We start from the raw sequence: 16,451 nt of genomic DNA, 5'->3' as shown, positions 1-16,451 counted from the left end.
GAAATTCGGGACTTTTGCAAAGAAAGGCAACAAACTTTTTCAAAAAATAATGTACATTTTAAAAAATGTTGATTTTTTTTTTTAATTTGAGAATAAAAATATTTTCTGTAAATTAATGATTTTTTCATGCATCTTTCAATTGCCATAAAAAAAAATCAGTTGACTTTTTAAACCTTACTACAAGTTATTTTCGTATTCAGTTTTTTAACTTTTAAACGTTACTTTTTATACCATTTTCATCTTTCAAAAATATGTAATTGTATTTTGAAGTAATACAGTTTATAAATTTGCAATCCTGACAAGTTTTTATGGAAAGCTTCTATTAACCGAGATTTCTGATATCTGAGGCACTAGCAGTCCCAATTAGCTCGGATAATCGAGGTTCTACTATATTTATATTAAAATATGGAACCATAATATGTTCTTTACTTTTTAACCAAGATTGTTTGCCCTAATTAATCTCAACTTTTTCAATTTTTTTCTAGTGTGTAATTTTTTTTCATTAAATGATCATTTTCTGCTTGTTTAAATTAAAGATTTGAAATTTAGAAGATAAATTATCTGAGTTTCTTTGATGCTATATAAATATATTTAAATTCATTTAATTCATACATTTGTTAATTGGTAATTATTGATCTAATATGTTTTAGTTTCTTTTAATTTTTAATCTTCTGTGAATACATTGCATTATGCTGTGACTCCAGTTTCAGCTGTTACTAGTGTGACATTTTAAAATCTGTTAAATCTACATAAATAGTATTTTACATCATCTGAATCTAGATACAATGTATGAAATGTTTTTATTCTGAACTACAAATATGCAATGTAGAGAATTTATTGGACAAAAGTGCAGGAAGTGAGGGTTATCACCGGTAGATTTCTTCTGTTATAGTATGGTGAGGAATTAGAGTAATAAGGTAATTGAGAAAAGTCTTCACCATTCTAAATATTAATAACAAAAATAGGTCAAGTGAGATGCAGTTTGCTGCAAAAGAATGAAAAACTCTGCAAGTGTTTTATGATACTAATTGCCTGAAGTAAAATATGCTAGTTGCTAGCCTATCAATTAAGCTATGAAGAAAATGGCTTGCTTCACAGGAGTGTTGTGGTTAGCTGACAGAAAGTCACAGATAACCATGCAAAGAAATGTTCAATCTTAAACATGCAAAGATTTCTTTGTAAAGTTATGTGTGATTTTATTTCTCTAAAACATAATACTGCCATGCTAAGCACAAGTGTGGTATCCTCACATTTTATCAAAATTGAGTTGTTGTCAACAGGTGTTAATTAGGAATTTAATTTTCCTAAATCTCAAGGTTTTTTGGCAATTTGTGAACGTGAAATAATGAGACAAAATGATATCTGCATAGTTCATATTGAAATGAGTGTGTATTGAATATTTGAATGGTAAGTGGCAAATACTAAGCATTTAAAGTGATATCTGGGACAGTTATCCCTCTTTTCCTTTGTAATACAGGGTTTGTACTTCCTTAAAAAACCCTTAAGAAGTCCTTAATTTCATCAAGCAAAATTAAGATCCTTAAAAAACCCTTAATTTTCTGAAAATTTCCTTAATTTTTAAAAAATATATCAAGTTTGGCCCCTGTTTTCTTATTTTTTGTATTTTGCCCCCTCAACATCTTCATCCTCCACGATATTTGCTGAAAAGGTATGTTTGGGAGACATGCCAACGACGTCAAACACGTGTTTCGTCGAAAATTGCATGCCTTGTTTGAGATTTCAATCCTTTTGCATCCAGCAAATATTTCAAATGTTGGAAGGTTTTTTACCTTATGCTACTTTATATCTGCTTATTTTATTTATTATTTCAATAATATTTTTCTTTCTTGAATTTATTTTAGAAAAAATGCAAAAGACAATAAAAAAAATGGTCCAACTCCCAGTCTCGAATTGTATTAAAACTTGGCATGGTTACTTTTTTTAATGTATTTAAGAAAGCGTTCAAAATATTTATGGTGAATCTGTAATGGTTTAGGTTAGGCTTTACAGCCTGTAAAATTGTTTGGAATTTTATGATTAAATGTTGAAGCAACTTCAAATTGTTTTTTTTTATCTGCAAATAGTATTATGAAGTTTTTTAAACCAAATAATGAGTTCTAATGCAAGGAAAAAGGATAACCAATTATATATTTATTTATTTTCAATTCTCGCTGTGAGAAGTAGGTTTTACCATATAAGGAAAACTTTTTACTCTGCTGTAAATTTTTACTTCATAAACAAACCTAGTTTTAAAATTTACGTTCTCATTTTTAATCTCTTAAATTCTAATATTTTTAACTTAAAAAATATATTTTTCTCTTAAAAATATATAAAAAATTGATTCTATTGAGTGATATAGCCAAGATTAAACTCTGGCTCCATCAACCCCTTTATTCGAGGACTCAGGAGTTAGAAATTATTGCCTCTCTTTCAAAATTTAAATTTATATAGAAGCAAACAAACTTGGGAAAAATTGTGCAACATAGCAAATTTGTACAAAATGGGATTTTAGTGACGACCACAAATAAAAAGCAAAAATAACAAAACTATAAATATCTTGAAGAAAAGATATTTTAGTTCTTTTCCTTCAGTTTGCCTCTCACTCCAATAATGTATGCTAAAAAAATTATGCTTTAATATACAACTAATTTTCTACAGTTATCCCCATTTTCCTGATCTTTTTTTATAACTGAAATTCAAGAAATAAATACAATGCTTTAAGAACAATATAGGTCATGAATTGCATTAATCACTACCCAATCATTTCAAGCATAATTAATAAGGAAAAAATTTCGTATTATCTCTGAAACTTAAGTAATTTTTTGTTGAATTTTGGAACGTCATGAACTCGAGGAGCTATTTTGGTCTCTTCCTTTTTTTGCTTGATTTTAAGAATTTTTTTTTTGGAAAGGGGGGGGGGGAGGGATTTCCTCCTCTTTGCTCTCTGACCACTTTCATCCATGTGATGTATGGACTTTTAAAATATAATTCACTGATAATGAGACATTTCATTCAATTGCGTCTCTCCCTGCTTGTTAGAAACAATGTTATGCATTTGTGAATGTGTATATATAATACTCTATAACAAAGAAATTGACGCACCAAGAAGGAGTGGTTCGATTGAGACGAAAATTAGTGGACAGGAAGACAATGCACAAAATAGTAAATGATTAAATTCTCCTAACAATTGAATATTTTATATCGGAGTTACACTAACAAGTTCAATAAGGTGTTAACCTGCCTCTAGCCTGGATACAAGCTGAATCAAGGCGTGGCAAAGATCAAAAAAGCTCCCGAAGGGTGTCCTGCCGTATTTACTCCAATTGTCGAATGAGGTTATCAACATTCCTTGCCAGATGCAATCGCCATCCCATCATATCCCAGACATGTTCGATGGGAGAGAGTTTTGGCTATCTGGCAGACCACAGAAGAGTTTGACAAGCTTGCAGACAGTTATGGCAACACGTGCTATATGATATCTGGCATTGTCCTGCTGAAAACCAACCTAGGGTACTGCAAAAGGAACGGCAGCAAAACAGGTCTTAAGATGTCGTCGACGTACCGCTGTGCAGTAAGTGTACCTCTAATTACAACCAAAGGGGTCCAGCTATCAAAGGAAATGGCACCCCAGACCATAATGCCTTGATGAAGGCCAGTGTGGTGTGCAAAAGGGAAACTAGGATCCTCCTCTGCCCTGGGTGTCACCAAACGCGTCTTCGATGATCGTCAGGACACAGTTGGAAGCGAGATTTGTTGCTAAAGACTATACGTCTCCAGTCGGCATCATTTCAACCTGATCAAGCTATGCACCACTGTAATCTGGCTCAGCAGTGTGTAGACGTTAGTGGCAGGTGGAGCAACGGTTGGCGCGAGTAGATTTCGCTGTCCCAAACGTCTGTAAATGGTCATGATGGACACTTGGGTTTGGGTTGAATGTCGGATGCTTCATAGAGATGAAGAAAGTGCTGTGACAGCTGATCGGACAATCACTCTGTCATCACGATCTGTTGTGACCATAGGTCGACCGCCACCATCCTGACGCTGAACTTGGCCATTTTCGACCCATCCTTGCCAGCATCTTCGAATCGCCGCATCGCTTCGACTCAAATGACAAACGATTCTCCGATTAGACCAACCGACCTCTTTCAATCCAATGATACAACCTCTTTTAAACTGTGACAGTTGCTCATAATGAGCACAAACCATGAGGCAAGACATTTTTAAGTTGTTGAATGGTAATCTGAATCGCAATAAAACTGAAAGTTTTAACAACTGTTTAAGAACTGCTTTTTATATGCATCTGCTGAACGCTCAGTTTCGATTAGCTGGAGGTCAAACTATTCATTCATTGGACGCAAAATTTTAATCATTTGCATATCTGGTCAAAACACTCATGCGTACAAAATTTCAAAATAATCAGATGATTGCTTCTTGGTACGTCGATTTTTTTGTTATAGAGTGTATATCAAGTACTTTGCACCCCCCTTCCCTGGAAATCTTTGAAATGGTGTACTTAAAGTTAGCTAATCATTTCTGATAAGTCCTTAAAAAGGCCTTAATTTTCACTTTTAAAAATGAGTATGAACCCTGTAATAATGTAGATACATCTTTTATACTTTAGTAATGCAGCATTTAATTGCGTGTGTGTTTATTGTAACAGATTACTAAAATATAATTTACCTATGAATTGAGTAGTTGATATGGATCAATAATAAGAACTAATACAATCTTCCAAAAATCTTCATGTGAAAACTCAACTTTTTCTTTCAAAATGTTTATTTAAAATGCAAATTCCTTGTAAAGAAATGCACTTAAAATGTTGATATCTCATTTTTTTTCTACAAATTCATTACTACAAATACTACAGCTCATTATATTTTTGTTTCAGTATTCTCTACTGTCAAAACTAAGTTACATGCTCAGTTAATGAATAATAATGGAAGAAAATATTATTTTTGTTTACACAGTTCTAAACGTCTGAAATTTTTTAAATGGTATAATTCGGAAGGCAGATTCTGTTAGATTTGTATTAACAAAATTAAGTGACTGCTAAGTTGCTAAGTCCAGATAATGAAGATGTTTTCAGAAATATTTAGCAATACTATAAGCGCATTTCAATAAGCTATTTTTGTCATCTTTGCAGATACCACTAAATATCACTAGCAATAGTCACTTACGGCAGAAATTACCCTGTATATAAAAATGTTATTTAAGAGAAAATTTGTATTAACTACATTCTTTAATTTTTAACAAAGACTTTTACAAAAACAAGCACTCACGAAGGTTAGACTAGTTGTTTAGAAAACAACTACAGTGAGTTGAATAATTTATTAAACCGCAAATCAAAGAAACGAGTTGGGGAAACTTTAATCTTGAATTTATCATTTTGAGTTCCACTGCAAATACCACATTTGTGCTTAGCACAACAGAATAAACACTGCCCTTTCACTTATGCAGTCACCATTTCATTTTTTTTTTTTTTTTTTTTTTTTTTAGCTCAACTGGATAGCAACTAGTTCCCTCTTCACCAGGCAACTGATACCAGAAAAACTTTTTTTTTTTTTTTTTGCAGCAAACTGCCTTTCAGATCCTCTGTTAGTATTTTTACTTTTAATGTTTAGAATGGTAAAGATATTTTTGAACACCCTGAATTTTTCAGTGAGCACTGATTGGTTTATTATTATGCTAATAATGATGTTACTCCATACGTATTTTTATTGTACAAATTTTCCTTCCTATAGTTAAGGGAAAAACCGATCAGTTACAATGTCTAAAGAGCGAAGAAGATCACATCTGCAATGGATATTGATGTGTTACCTTCTTTATACATTTGAAATAGTTCCTGTTTTAGAGTAGTTTCAAGCTTCTTCTAGTTTTTTCTTCCCTGAAATGACTGGTATCCAGACAAAATTAAAATTTTATCAGAAATGCACTTACACACATTATATGTGTGCATAAAACTTTTCTGCTCAAGTACAAGAGAACTAAAAGAAAATGGTAACAGCTGTAGATGCTAAATAAAGGAGTTATACATCTACTTATCCAATTTAGTGCCACAATTTCATAAAATTATTTCTCTAAAACAGTCATATCTGAGTGATGAAAACATCTGTATTAATTTTGTTTAGTAGCAGTTCTGCAATATTTTTTTTTCCTCTATTTTTCCCCCTCCATTGTTGTAAGATGTGTTTTCCAGACAAAGATGACAAAATTAACTTGTTTTCACAACCAATGTTTAGTATGTTTTCTTTGAATATTTTTCATGCAGTAAAATTATATTCAAGTTCAGTTCTTTTATATTTGTTGCAATAGTGTCTGGTAAAAAACTGCTTTCTAAGAACAAGTATGGATTCTTTGCATTTTGGGCTTTGTACATGCAATTTGAATTATGATTTCAGCACAGCTTGGCATTACCAGTATTTGCTATTTAACATGTTGTTCAAATTTACCGATGCTTTCTTTGTGCTGTAATTTGTATTGTCATTGTTAATTAGGTATCAATTGTGTCATTGTATACTTCTGAAACTTTCTGAGATATAAAATGGTAGTCTGCTGTCCTCATGTAAATGGCAGTATCTACAAAAAATATGTGTTTTATCAAAATATTTGATAAAACACATTTTTGATTTCCCACAAACATCAATAAAATAGTAAAATTTGAATTTAGGTTGTTACATTTGTTTTTTCGAAATATTTTTTTAGCAGTAGGTTTAATTTTGATTTTGCAATCAAAATTTTAGTTAATGCAGATAATGCTGTTTGCATGCCTTTTGCACTAGTAATTGTCATACACTTCTGACTAGTAGTTAGCAGTAACTGCACAGTATGCTATTAAATGTCCAGTAATTACAAATTCGACATAATATGGAGTAGATACGTTCTTACAAAATATATTATTGCAAAGGGAAAAATATATTTTATTAAAAACATATGTACTGTATGTACACTTTATATTAATTTGATATAAGTGAACGAAATATAACTTAGAAATAAAATTAAAACATTAATTTTTACACAAAGTATGAGTAAATGCCATATATATTGTGCAGTTGTGTGTTAGTTTTAAATTTAATATTAAAAAATATCTAGTTAAAATATGTGTTGAACAAAATGATACATCAGCATGATATAAATTTTTGTGACTTGATATAAATTAATGCAATAACATTTACGTACCTACTCGGATACCAGAAATTCTTGCATACTTAAACAGAAATAACTAACACAAACTCCTTTCTAGAGTTTATTAAATAATCTTTTATGTTCTTGTGCTTTCTGTGGTGGCCTGATTAGTAAGGCGTCAAACTCCTAACTGAAGGGTCCCTGGTTCAATGTCAGCCAATTGAAGATCCTCCTTGTTCATTAATGGTGACTGGGGCACATTAAATATGTCAGTTTCACAAAGTTCTCCAAGTGGATCAATACCTTTGGGGGGTACTGGACCAGGGACTGCTTGGCTTTTAGTCTAGGTCGAAAAAACAGAGCTGTCTGCAAGGCCCTATCCAACCGATAAAACCACAAGTAGTGGTAGCTGTTTGGGACCCTAAAGTGTGATGTGTTGTCACTTGACAACTTGAAGATTTTTAGCCATTTTCAAAAATTACTTCAAGTCACTTAATGTTTTGCACTTAGCAAGAAAACAATATCCCTTAGACAATTTAGGATCTTTAAATGCTTCGTGCATTAACGATGACTTTCACCAAACTACTAAAAGTGTAACAGCTTAGGATTATGTAAATTGAGGGAAATACCATCTGCTAATTGAAAGTAACTGTATTTAAAAGAAAAAAACAAAACAAATTGAATAGAATCATTCTGTTACTACATGTTTATTTGTCGTCTGCTAAGTTTTGCTTATGTTTCCTCGTATGTTATCTTTTTATAAATGTATTTTAGTATGAAATAATTTTGTATTGTTATTTTTAGAACAAGAATATGAAGAGTAAAAGAAGATTTAAAATAAAATGTCTGAGCTCTGTAAAATTACAAAACGTTTACTTCGAATTTATATGAGAATAGTGCTATGATTATTTTCCCTAAATAATAGTTTGAAGTATATCTTGCACTCAGGGGCATCCCAAAGTTAAATTTTGGGAGGGGTAAGTTTTTAATTTACTGAATAACTTTCCAATTTTTCGGAATGATAAAATACTACAACGCACACATACCTACATCTAATGAGAAGCGACTAGGCATCATTTAAAAAAATGTAGTGTTTGTAATATTGTCTCTAAATTTGCTGAATAAAGGTATAATTTGAGAGGTCACAAGGACTTCTCGTGACCTCCCATTGTGGCACTCCTGTTTGCTCTTAGTTGAGCTGCAAAGATAGTCGTGAAAACGGTTTTTGCATTGTGCTTCAAATGTCTCAAAAACTCATTTTTGCCGATACTGCTGTTTACCTGCACAATGTAGCAGTAAAAGCAGTAACTGCTAATTACCTCTAATAAAAAATGCCTTTTTTTTAAAAAGAGGCAACCAACTAAACATGATTGTAGTATAAAACTGAAGTAGTACATACTTCAAAAATGCATAAAAATGAAAATCGATAAATTTACAGTTACTACCTTTTGCCTGCCTACAGCAGTAGTGTACTCTGCATGCTGGATAATGTATTTTACTAGCATGAAAATATTTATTTTTCAGACCTAGTCTCTTAGAACGCATGCCAGATATGGAATGTAAAAGTTCAAGCAATAATGCCATACCTAATGGAGATGCCGGTGAAGATGAACTGCTGAGCAATTCTATAAAAGAAGAGAAAGAAAACCACAAGAATGCTGAGGAGTCTGTAAGTGCATTGAACTAACTAGATTTGTTTTCTACAAAATTTAGGTTAGTGCATAATTAATGCTAAGCTAATATGCTATTTATATAGAGAGTTTGAAAAAGAGATGGAAATAGATAAATAAAAAGAGAGATATATAGGGAGAATATAGTCTCTCTATACTCTAATGCAGAGAGGTCTTGATATATATATATACAGGGTCCATTATGAAAGTAATGAGCATTTACTGGCAAAATATATTTATTGATCGTAATTTGTACAAATGTTCAATATTCTTCAAAATACATTCCTCCTGCATCAATACACTTGCGGAGACGTGTTTGCTACGCCTGAAAGGCACCCTGAAACTCTTCCAAGGGAATGCCTCTCAAGAACGTTGTAACATGGTGTTGGATGTTTCCCAAGGTTCCCCAATGTTTTCCTTTCTTTCTCTCTCTCTCTCTCTCTCTTGAGTCGGGGAAACAAAAATAAGTCACATGAAGCTAAGTAGGGACTGTAAGGTGGTGAGGGATCACCGGGGGGGGGGGACATCCATAACGGGGGTTCGTCGGCGACCTCCTCCTTGCTCTCTTTGAATGCCTTGTGCCACTTCCCAGACTGTGATCTTGAAATGCAATCATCCTTGAAGGCTTCTTGCAGCATCTGGAATGTTTCGGTTGCATTTTTTCCAAACCTCACGCAAAACTTTATAGCGTATCATTGTTCAAGCGAACGCTCCATTGCGTTATGTTACAAAAGTTGAAAACATACTTCAAGCGGAGGCACTTATCTCCGCTCACACTGCTCAAAAGCAACTGACGACTGGATGCATTGAAAAGGCATATCCCGCGCCACATTTCCCAGCCGGTTTTACCGTGCTGCCATCTATCGTCGCGTCACAATAGCATTATGCTCATTACTTTCATAATGGACCCTGTATATATATATATATATATAAGTATACAAGCCAAATAACAATTTAAAAAAAAATAATGATGAGAAAAAGGAAAATGCAAACAGCAATTTAATAGAAAAAGACAAAGGACGAATCCAGAGCTCATCAGCTGTGAAGGATTCAATAAATATGGTCAAAAGACCAAAAAATTTAACTACAAGCTAAAAGAAAGTGTTTAAGCTCCAGTATATGCCATTCAGAGTACAATTGGGCTAAAGGTACCACATGTTAAACTATAAACAATAGGTGTTTTATGAAATTTTGGAATTGCATATAAGTAAGGTAAGTTAACAGACTCAGGACGTGGCAATTTGAAAAGTTTCTAAGCAGTAGAGAATTTTTTGATGATAGAAGATTCATTAAGTTTGGAGGAATTGTAAGTGGTTATTTTTTTCAAGTTCAGTTTTCAAGGTATTAGCATATAATTTTTTGCAGCAAATAGAATAATTAACACTAGCTTTATCAATAACTTAACTATATAAGCTTCTTTAAAATCATTAATGATATTATTTTTGTCAGCAGAGAGATGGAAGTATGAAGATTCTTTATTGACAGTATCACATAAACATAATTTCAATTCAATTAAAAAGTGGTGTCTGTATTCAAGAAATGCATTAAGTGAAACATTAAACTTATATGAGATTTTTCTTAAAAAATACTCAAGTTCAATGGCAAGCTTATTATAAGCTTTCAAAAAATTAATGCAAAAATTAGGCCAATATTTTAGGTTTAAGTTCTTGCTTATTTGTTTATAGTTTAACACTTGGTGCTTTTAGCCCAGTGTTACTCTGTATTGCATATACTGGAGCTTAAACACTCTCTTTTAGTTTGTAGTCAAATCTTTTGGTCTTTTGACCATACTTATTGAATCCTCCACGGTTGATGAGCTCTGGGCTCATCCTTTGCCTTTTCCTATTAAATTGCTGTTTATATTTTCCTTTTTCTCATCATCATTTTTTGTAAAAATTGTTGAAAACTTGTTATTTGGCTTGTATACTTTTTATATTTACTTGGTTTACATTGCTTTTTAGTTTTGCTGCATTGTGCATCTATGGGCTTTTGGTGTGGTCTTTTCAATAGTTTTCACTTTTATTATAATTATATATATATATATACAATATAAACATCAGTAAAACAACAAGCAAACAAGGTTACAACATAGATAAATGACAGAGATGAAGCCAGTACTCTTCAGCAGTGGAAACTTCATCCTATGGTCAAAAGACCGAAACATTTATACTAAAACTAAATGTAGGATGTCCTGTTCCGAAAAAGCTAACATTCGGGATTACATTGGGCTAAGCGCACCACATGTGAAAAATGAATACAGATTTATGGAACTAAGAATCTAAAACTAAGTACTGGGTATATTTAGTAAATTAGCGCCCATTAGCCAGGGCTAAAGCAGAAATGCAAGAAATACACCACCAGCTCAATCATATCCAGCCAAGGACTGCAGTTTCATGCTTATTAGCACTCATCAGCCCGGCGTAGGAAAGTGACTGAGCTGGAGATGGAAAATCTCTAAATAAGCACGAAACTGCAGTCCTCGGCTGGAGATGACTGAGCTGGCGGTGTATTTCATAAGTAGTGGGGTTTTGTCTTCAAAGGCAAAGGCTATCAATAATGTCCCTCAACCGTACCGGTAGTGAAAAATCATGTCTTACCTATGTGTCCGGGTGCAAATTTCAATCCGTGATCATCAGTTCAGTTTTCGTGCCAGTCGATAAAAATGAAATTAAAACAAAACCAATCAAATGAATAAAAAATAAGAGGATCATCCAATTAAACAGGTCCAAAGACATTCCAAGTCGACCGAAAAACACATTTAATAAATCGTCATGAACTGGAGTCCAATCACATGGTTTCCTCCAAAAAATTCATACACATGAAAAGTTAGATGGTTACAGTGAAGCGAAGTGTTGGTTAAAGGCTATGCTAGAGATAATATTATTTACTAGATTATATTTGGGAAATGGTTTTCAAGTAGTTTATTTTTAAGTAGATTAAATTCTTTGTTGAATGCCGTAAAAGTGTTACAAATTCTTTTGATCCTGATGTGGCTTGCGAAACAATAATGACAATTAAAACTTTTTTACTGAGACAAGAAGAAAAACTTCGCAGACAGTTAACTTTGAATTGAAATTCACGTCTTTTATCATAAATAGTGGTTTCACAGTTGAAGTCACTATTAATTTTAATGTCAAGAAAATTAAAAATTTTACAATTAGAAGTAGTCTTTTTTAATGTGAGGGAGTTATGATAAATATTTGTGCTGAGTTCAGAAAAGTTAGAGTAGTTGATACATAATAAATCATCAATATATCTGCAACAAAAAGGTGTAGTACCAGGATTATTAATAGAATTTTTTTTTCATAAAATAAAAGAAAAAGGTTAGCTAGGGTAGAACTAAAGTTAGCACCCATAGCAATACCATTAATTTGTTGAAAGCAAGAATTGCCATTTTTGAAATAGTTGTTAAAGATGCAAAATTTAAAAAGTTTGAGAAAAAATTCCTCATTAATATTGAGTGAAGTATTGACTGTTTTGAGAAGTTCAGTAACTGTGAATTGCAGTTCATTGAGTGGAATGTTAGTAAACAGATTTTCAAAATCAAATGTTTCCAGATGAAAGATGTCGAGCATATTAAGTAATTTTATCTCATCATTGCTGTTATCGATTATCCAATAACATTTCTCTTGACAGAGCTTAAGTTGGTTTAAAATCTTTTTAAGATAAAATTCAAGTTTAACACTGAGATTTTTTCCAATGGTGTTAGTGGTAGAACAGATAGAACAAAAAAAAAAAAATATTGTTTTGTGGAATTTAGGAAATGCATAAAGGTAAGGTAAATGGATAGTCTTATGCCGGGGTAATGTCATGAGTTTGTAGACAGCAAAGATTTTTTTTTATGATGGAAGATTCATTTAGTGTGGAGTATCTATAAGTAATAGTTTTTTCTAATTCAGATTTCACGATACAGTGAAATCCCGTTACAACGAACTTCAAGGGACCGCAAATTTTGTTCGTTGTATCGGGAATTTCGTTATAATGGAATTCAATCTACATACTAGAAATTTAATCGGGACTGAAATTTTTTTTCGTTGAAACGGAAATTTCGTTGTATTGATATTCGTTGTAACGGAATTTCACTGTAGTAACATAAAGTTTTTTACAACAGATAGAAAATGGGAGCTGGCTTTGTCAACAACAGTGAAACATAGGTCTTAGTTCCAAAAATCTGTATTCATTTTTCACATGTGGTGCGTTAAGCCCAATGTAATCCTGAATGTTAGCTTTTTCGGAACAGGACATCCTCCATTTAGTTTTAGTATAAATATTTTGGTCTTTCGACCATATGATGAAGTTTCCACTGCTGAAGAGTACTGGCTTCATCTCTGTCATTTATCTACACTCAAGAGATAAAACATTATGACCACCTGTCAATAATGAGTTGGCCCACCTTTGGCGCGCAACACAGCTTCAACCCGCCTTGGCATGGATGCCACAAGTCCTTGGTAGATGGCCGGAGACAGATTGTACCAGATGTTTAAGCAATTGTTACGCTAATCCGAGATATTGCGAATTGGTGGTCTTTGAACTCTGAGCTGCCATCTCATGACATTCCAAATGTGTTCTATCGGATTGAGATCCGGTGAGTGAGGCGGCCGGGACATTAACTGGAATTCAGCATCATGTTCCTCGAACCACTCCAACACAATTTTAGCCTTGAGATACGGGGCGTTGTCCTGTTGGAACATTCCATTTCTAGCTGGAAAAACAGAGGCCATGTAAGGGTGCTACTGGTCCGCAATGATGTTCAGATACCCTGTGGCATTCAGGGTCTGCTGTACCACAACCATGGGTCCCAGAGACGCCCAAGAAAACGTCCCCCAAAGCATAAAACCGCCACCACCGGCCTGTGTATGACCTACTGTACATTGAGGGAGCAACTGTTCGCCCGGAAGACGGCGTATCCTGACACGGCCATCGCCGTGATGCATGACAAAACGTGATTCATCTTACCAGGCAACTCTGTCCCACTGATCCAACGACCAGTCGCGATGTTCCCGGGCCCAGCGTAGGTGCAGTTGGCGGTGATGCTTGGTCAGCAAAGACACACGAGTGGGACGTTTGCTGCATAGCCCCATATCCAACAGTGTCCGCTGAAGTGTGCTTCGATACTATTCTACTTGGCCCTGCATTGTATTGGGCTGTCAGCTGAGCCACTTTCTGGCTTCGGTTTTGCTTCACCATGCGAGACATTCTCCGACGACCTTTTTCTTCGATAGCATGTGGACGTCCAATACCATGTCGTCTACTTCTGGTTTCACCGTCATTCATTCACTTTGCATAAGTACTAACAACTGTAGGTCGCGAACAACCCACGAGTTGGGTTGATTCAGTTTCTGAAATACTTGTTCCGAGCCTTTGAGCCATTACAATCTGCCTTCTTCGAAGTCGCTTAGATCCACAGCCTTTCCCCTCACGCACAAAAGTAAGTGGAAGAATGATTCTTCAGACTCTCCAGCAGCAGTTAAATATCACTTCCACCTATTCACGTGCCTTCCACGTCATCCAGGCAAGTTCATTGCAAAATGTAGGGGTGGTCATAATGTTTTGGCTCTTGAGTGTATGTTGTAATCTTGTCTGCTTGTTGTTTTATTGTTGTTTATATTTACCTGGCTTATTTGTTTAGTTGCTTTGCGCATCTTTGGGCTTGTGGTTTATGGTATTCTAATTTTTCCTCTTTAATATGTCTTCTATATATATATAAATATATAAAGTGAAAAATATTGAAAAGACCACACCAAACGTCCAATTAAAAAGTGGTGTCTATACAGACACCACTTTTTCAAGAAATGCATTAAGTGGAACATTAAACCTATAGGAGATTTTTCTTAAAAAATACTCAAGTTCAAAGGCAAGCTTATGATAAACTTTCAAAAAATTAATACGAAAATTAGGTCGATATTTAGTACCCAAACTAAAAAGTCTAACGAGTTTTTCGTTTTGTAAAAAATTTAAATCATCTGTCAGAATATGACCAAGATCAGAATTGTAGAAGATGGAGCTAGAGAAGTTAGCGCAGTTGCAATCAAAGTCAAATAATTATCAAAGTTTTAGCTACTTCTTGATAGTTTAGAATTTTTTTCGAGAAAGGAGGGTTGAATTTATAACTAAAGATAATTTGTAGATCATTGATAGGAAAATAATCCAAAAGTTTACTGTGTAGTTTGTAAAAATTTAAATAATTGAAGGATTTTTGCAAAAAACTAAAAGTGCAATAATAGGTTTGATTTTGTTGAGTTGAACCAACTTTGTAGATCAGAAGATCATAACAAAGAAATTCAAAGTGTGGATTTTTAAAGAGGTAATTTGAAAGGAAGTTTTTAAGTGTTTTCAGAAATTTAAGTTTTAGACTAAAAAGAAATTTCCTCACTTTTTTTAATGCCCAAAACTACATATTAATGTTTTCGATTTTAACAATGTAACCAAAACAAAACTGTTATTGTCTGAAATTTATTGGCCCCTCCATAATCTCAATAGTATCCCCAGAAGTTCAAATTTTTTAACTTTATATTTTTTTTTTACCAATTCCCTTAGTCGCCAACAAAATAACCTAAAAACTTTTGTTAATGGATAAAATAATCCACCAACTAAAGTAAGCAAGCTTTTAAACAAGATAACTCATTTCAGAGGAAAATTTTTAGAAAAATTTTATGATCACTGAAAGAATCTCTGCATTTGGTGACAATTTCTCTTTGTCGCCCTAACACGATTGAAGTTTCCCAAAATCACTAATGCAAATATGCCTGGATTATGGGAACAATTTTTTGAACATTGATTTGTACTTCAATGACCTCATTAGAAAGGTTGAATTCTATCTGCAAAAAATAAATTTAATGGAAGATTTCAATAATTGGAAATCTCGCAATAATTTCCCACTGGCATCGAATCTTTGACATCAATATATGAGCGAGGACTTTCCTTTTGTTTTAAGTTTTCCTTCGGGGGAGGGGGGAGGCGAGACAGAGGGATCATTGTTTAAACATTTTTGTTAATCAGATTGGATCGCTAAGCAATGGGAGTCCGCTTTGCTTGCTAATCAGCTGGGTTACGGTATCATGGTCGTTTGGCGAGTCAAACAGTAAAGTTGGTGGATCATTATTATTTCATTTTTAAATAACTGTAATTGTAATTTAATGTCTTTTTTATTTTGTGAAATATTTTAAAATTAAAGAATTTTGCTTTTGGTCTTTTAAAGGGTATGTACGCATTTTAGTTAAAGAAAATGATTATTTTACATCAGAGTGAGAAGAGGGGAGAGTTTCATTCTTATACGGTCTTTTTTTTCAAACGATAGCTTTTAGATATTTAAATTCTTTTTCATTCGTGTGAGACGGGGGTGTGGGGTTTCTCTTTTGTTCTAGATATGCAGTGTTTTTTAAATTTTACGTTTTTCTGCTGGGGGAGGAGGAGGAGGAGGGGGTTTTCATTAAAAAGATCGGATTACTAATTGGTTGGGTTATGGTAGCATGGTCATGTGGAGAATTAGGGGATGAAAAGTAGAGTTGGTGGTTAATTTTCCATTTTAAAGAAACTGTTAATGAAAGAAAGCATGTTCATGGACTAGGCGCTAAAGCACCATCTCCAACTTTAGCGATGTCCGGAAATGTTCCGCCATTTTTTCTTTCTTATTTTTAGGAAGTGGCAAATTAAAACAAT

General features: G+C 33.5%; 1 protein-coding gene across 1 annotated transcript in view; it reads left to right on the top strand.

Moving 5' to 3' along the window:
- The window catches only part of LOC129231826 (AP-1 complex subunit gamma-1-like), a 121,810-nt gene that overhangs the window by 89,507 nt on the left and 15,852 nt on the right, over window positions 1-16,451 (top strand). Inside the window, exon 17 of the mRNA XM_054866206.1 lies at window positions 8,647-8,791. Coding sequence (XP_054722181.1) covers window positions 8,647-8,791 — 145 coding nt within the window. The remainder of the gene's footprint in view (window positions 1-8,646; window positions 8,792-16,451) is intronic.

This window comes from Uloborus diversus, chromosome 10, assembly GCF_026930045.1.
Source record: "Uloborus diversus isolate 005 chromosome 10, Udiv.v.3.1, whole genome shotgun sequence".
Taxonomy (NCBI): domain Eukaryota; kingdom Metazoa; phylum Arthropoda; class Arachnida; order Araneae; family Uloboridae; genus Uloborus; species Uloborus diversus.
The sequence above is the reverse complement of the archived record's forward strand: the minus strand, read 5'-3'. Positions and strand labels throughout refer to the sequence as shown.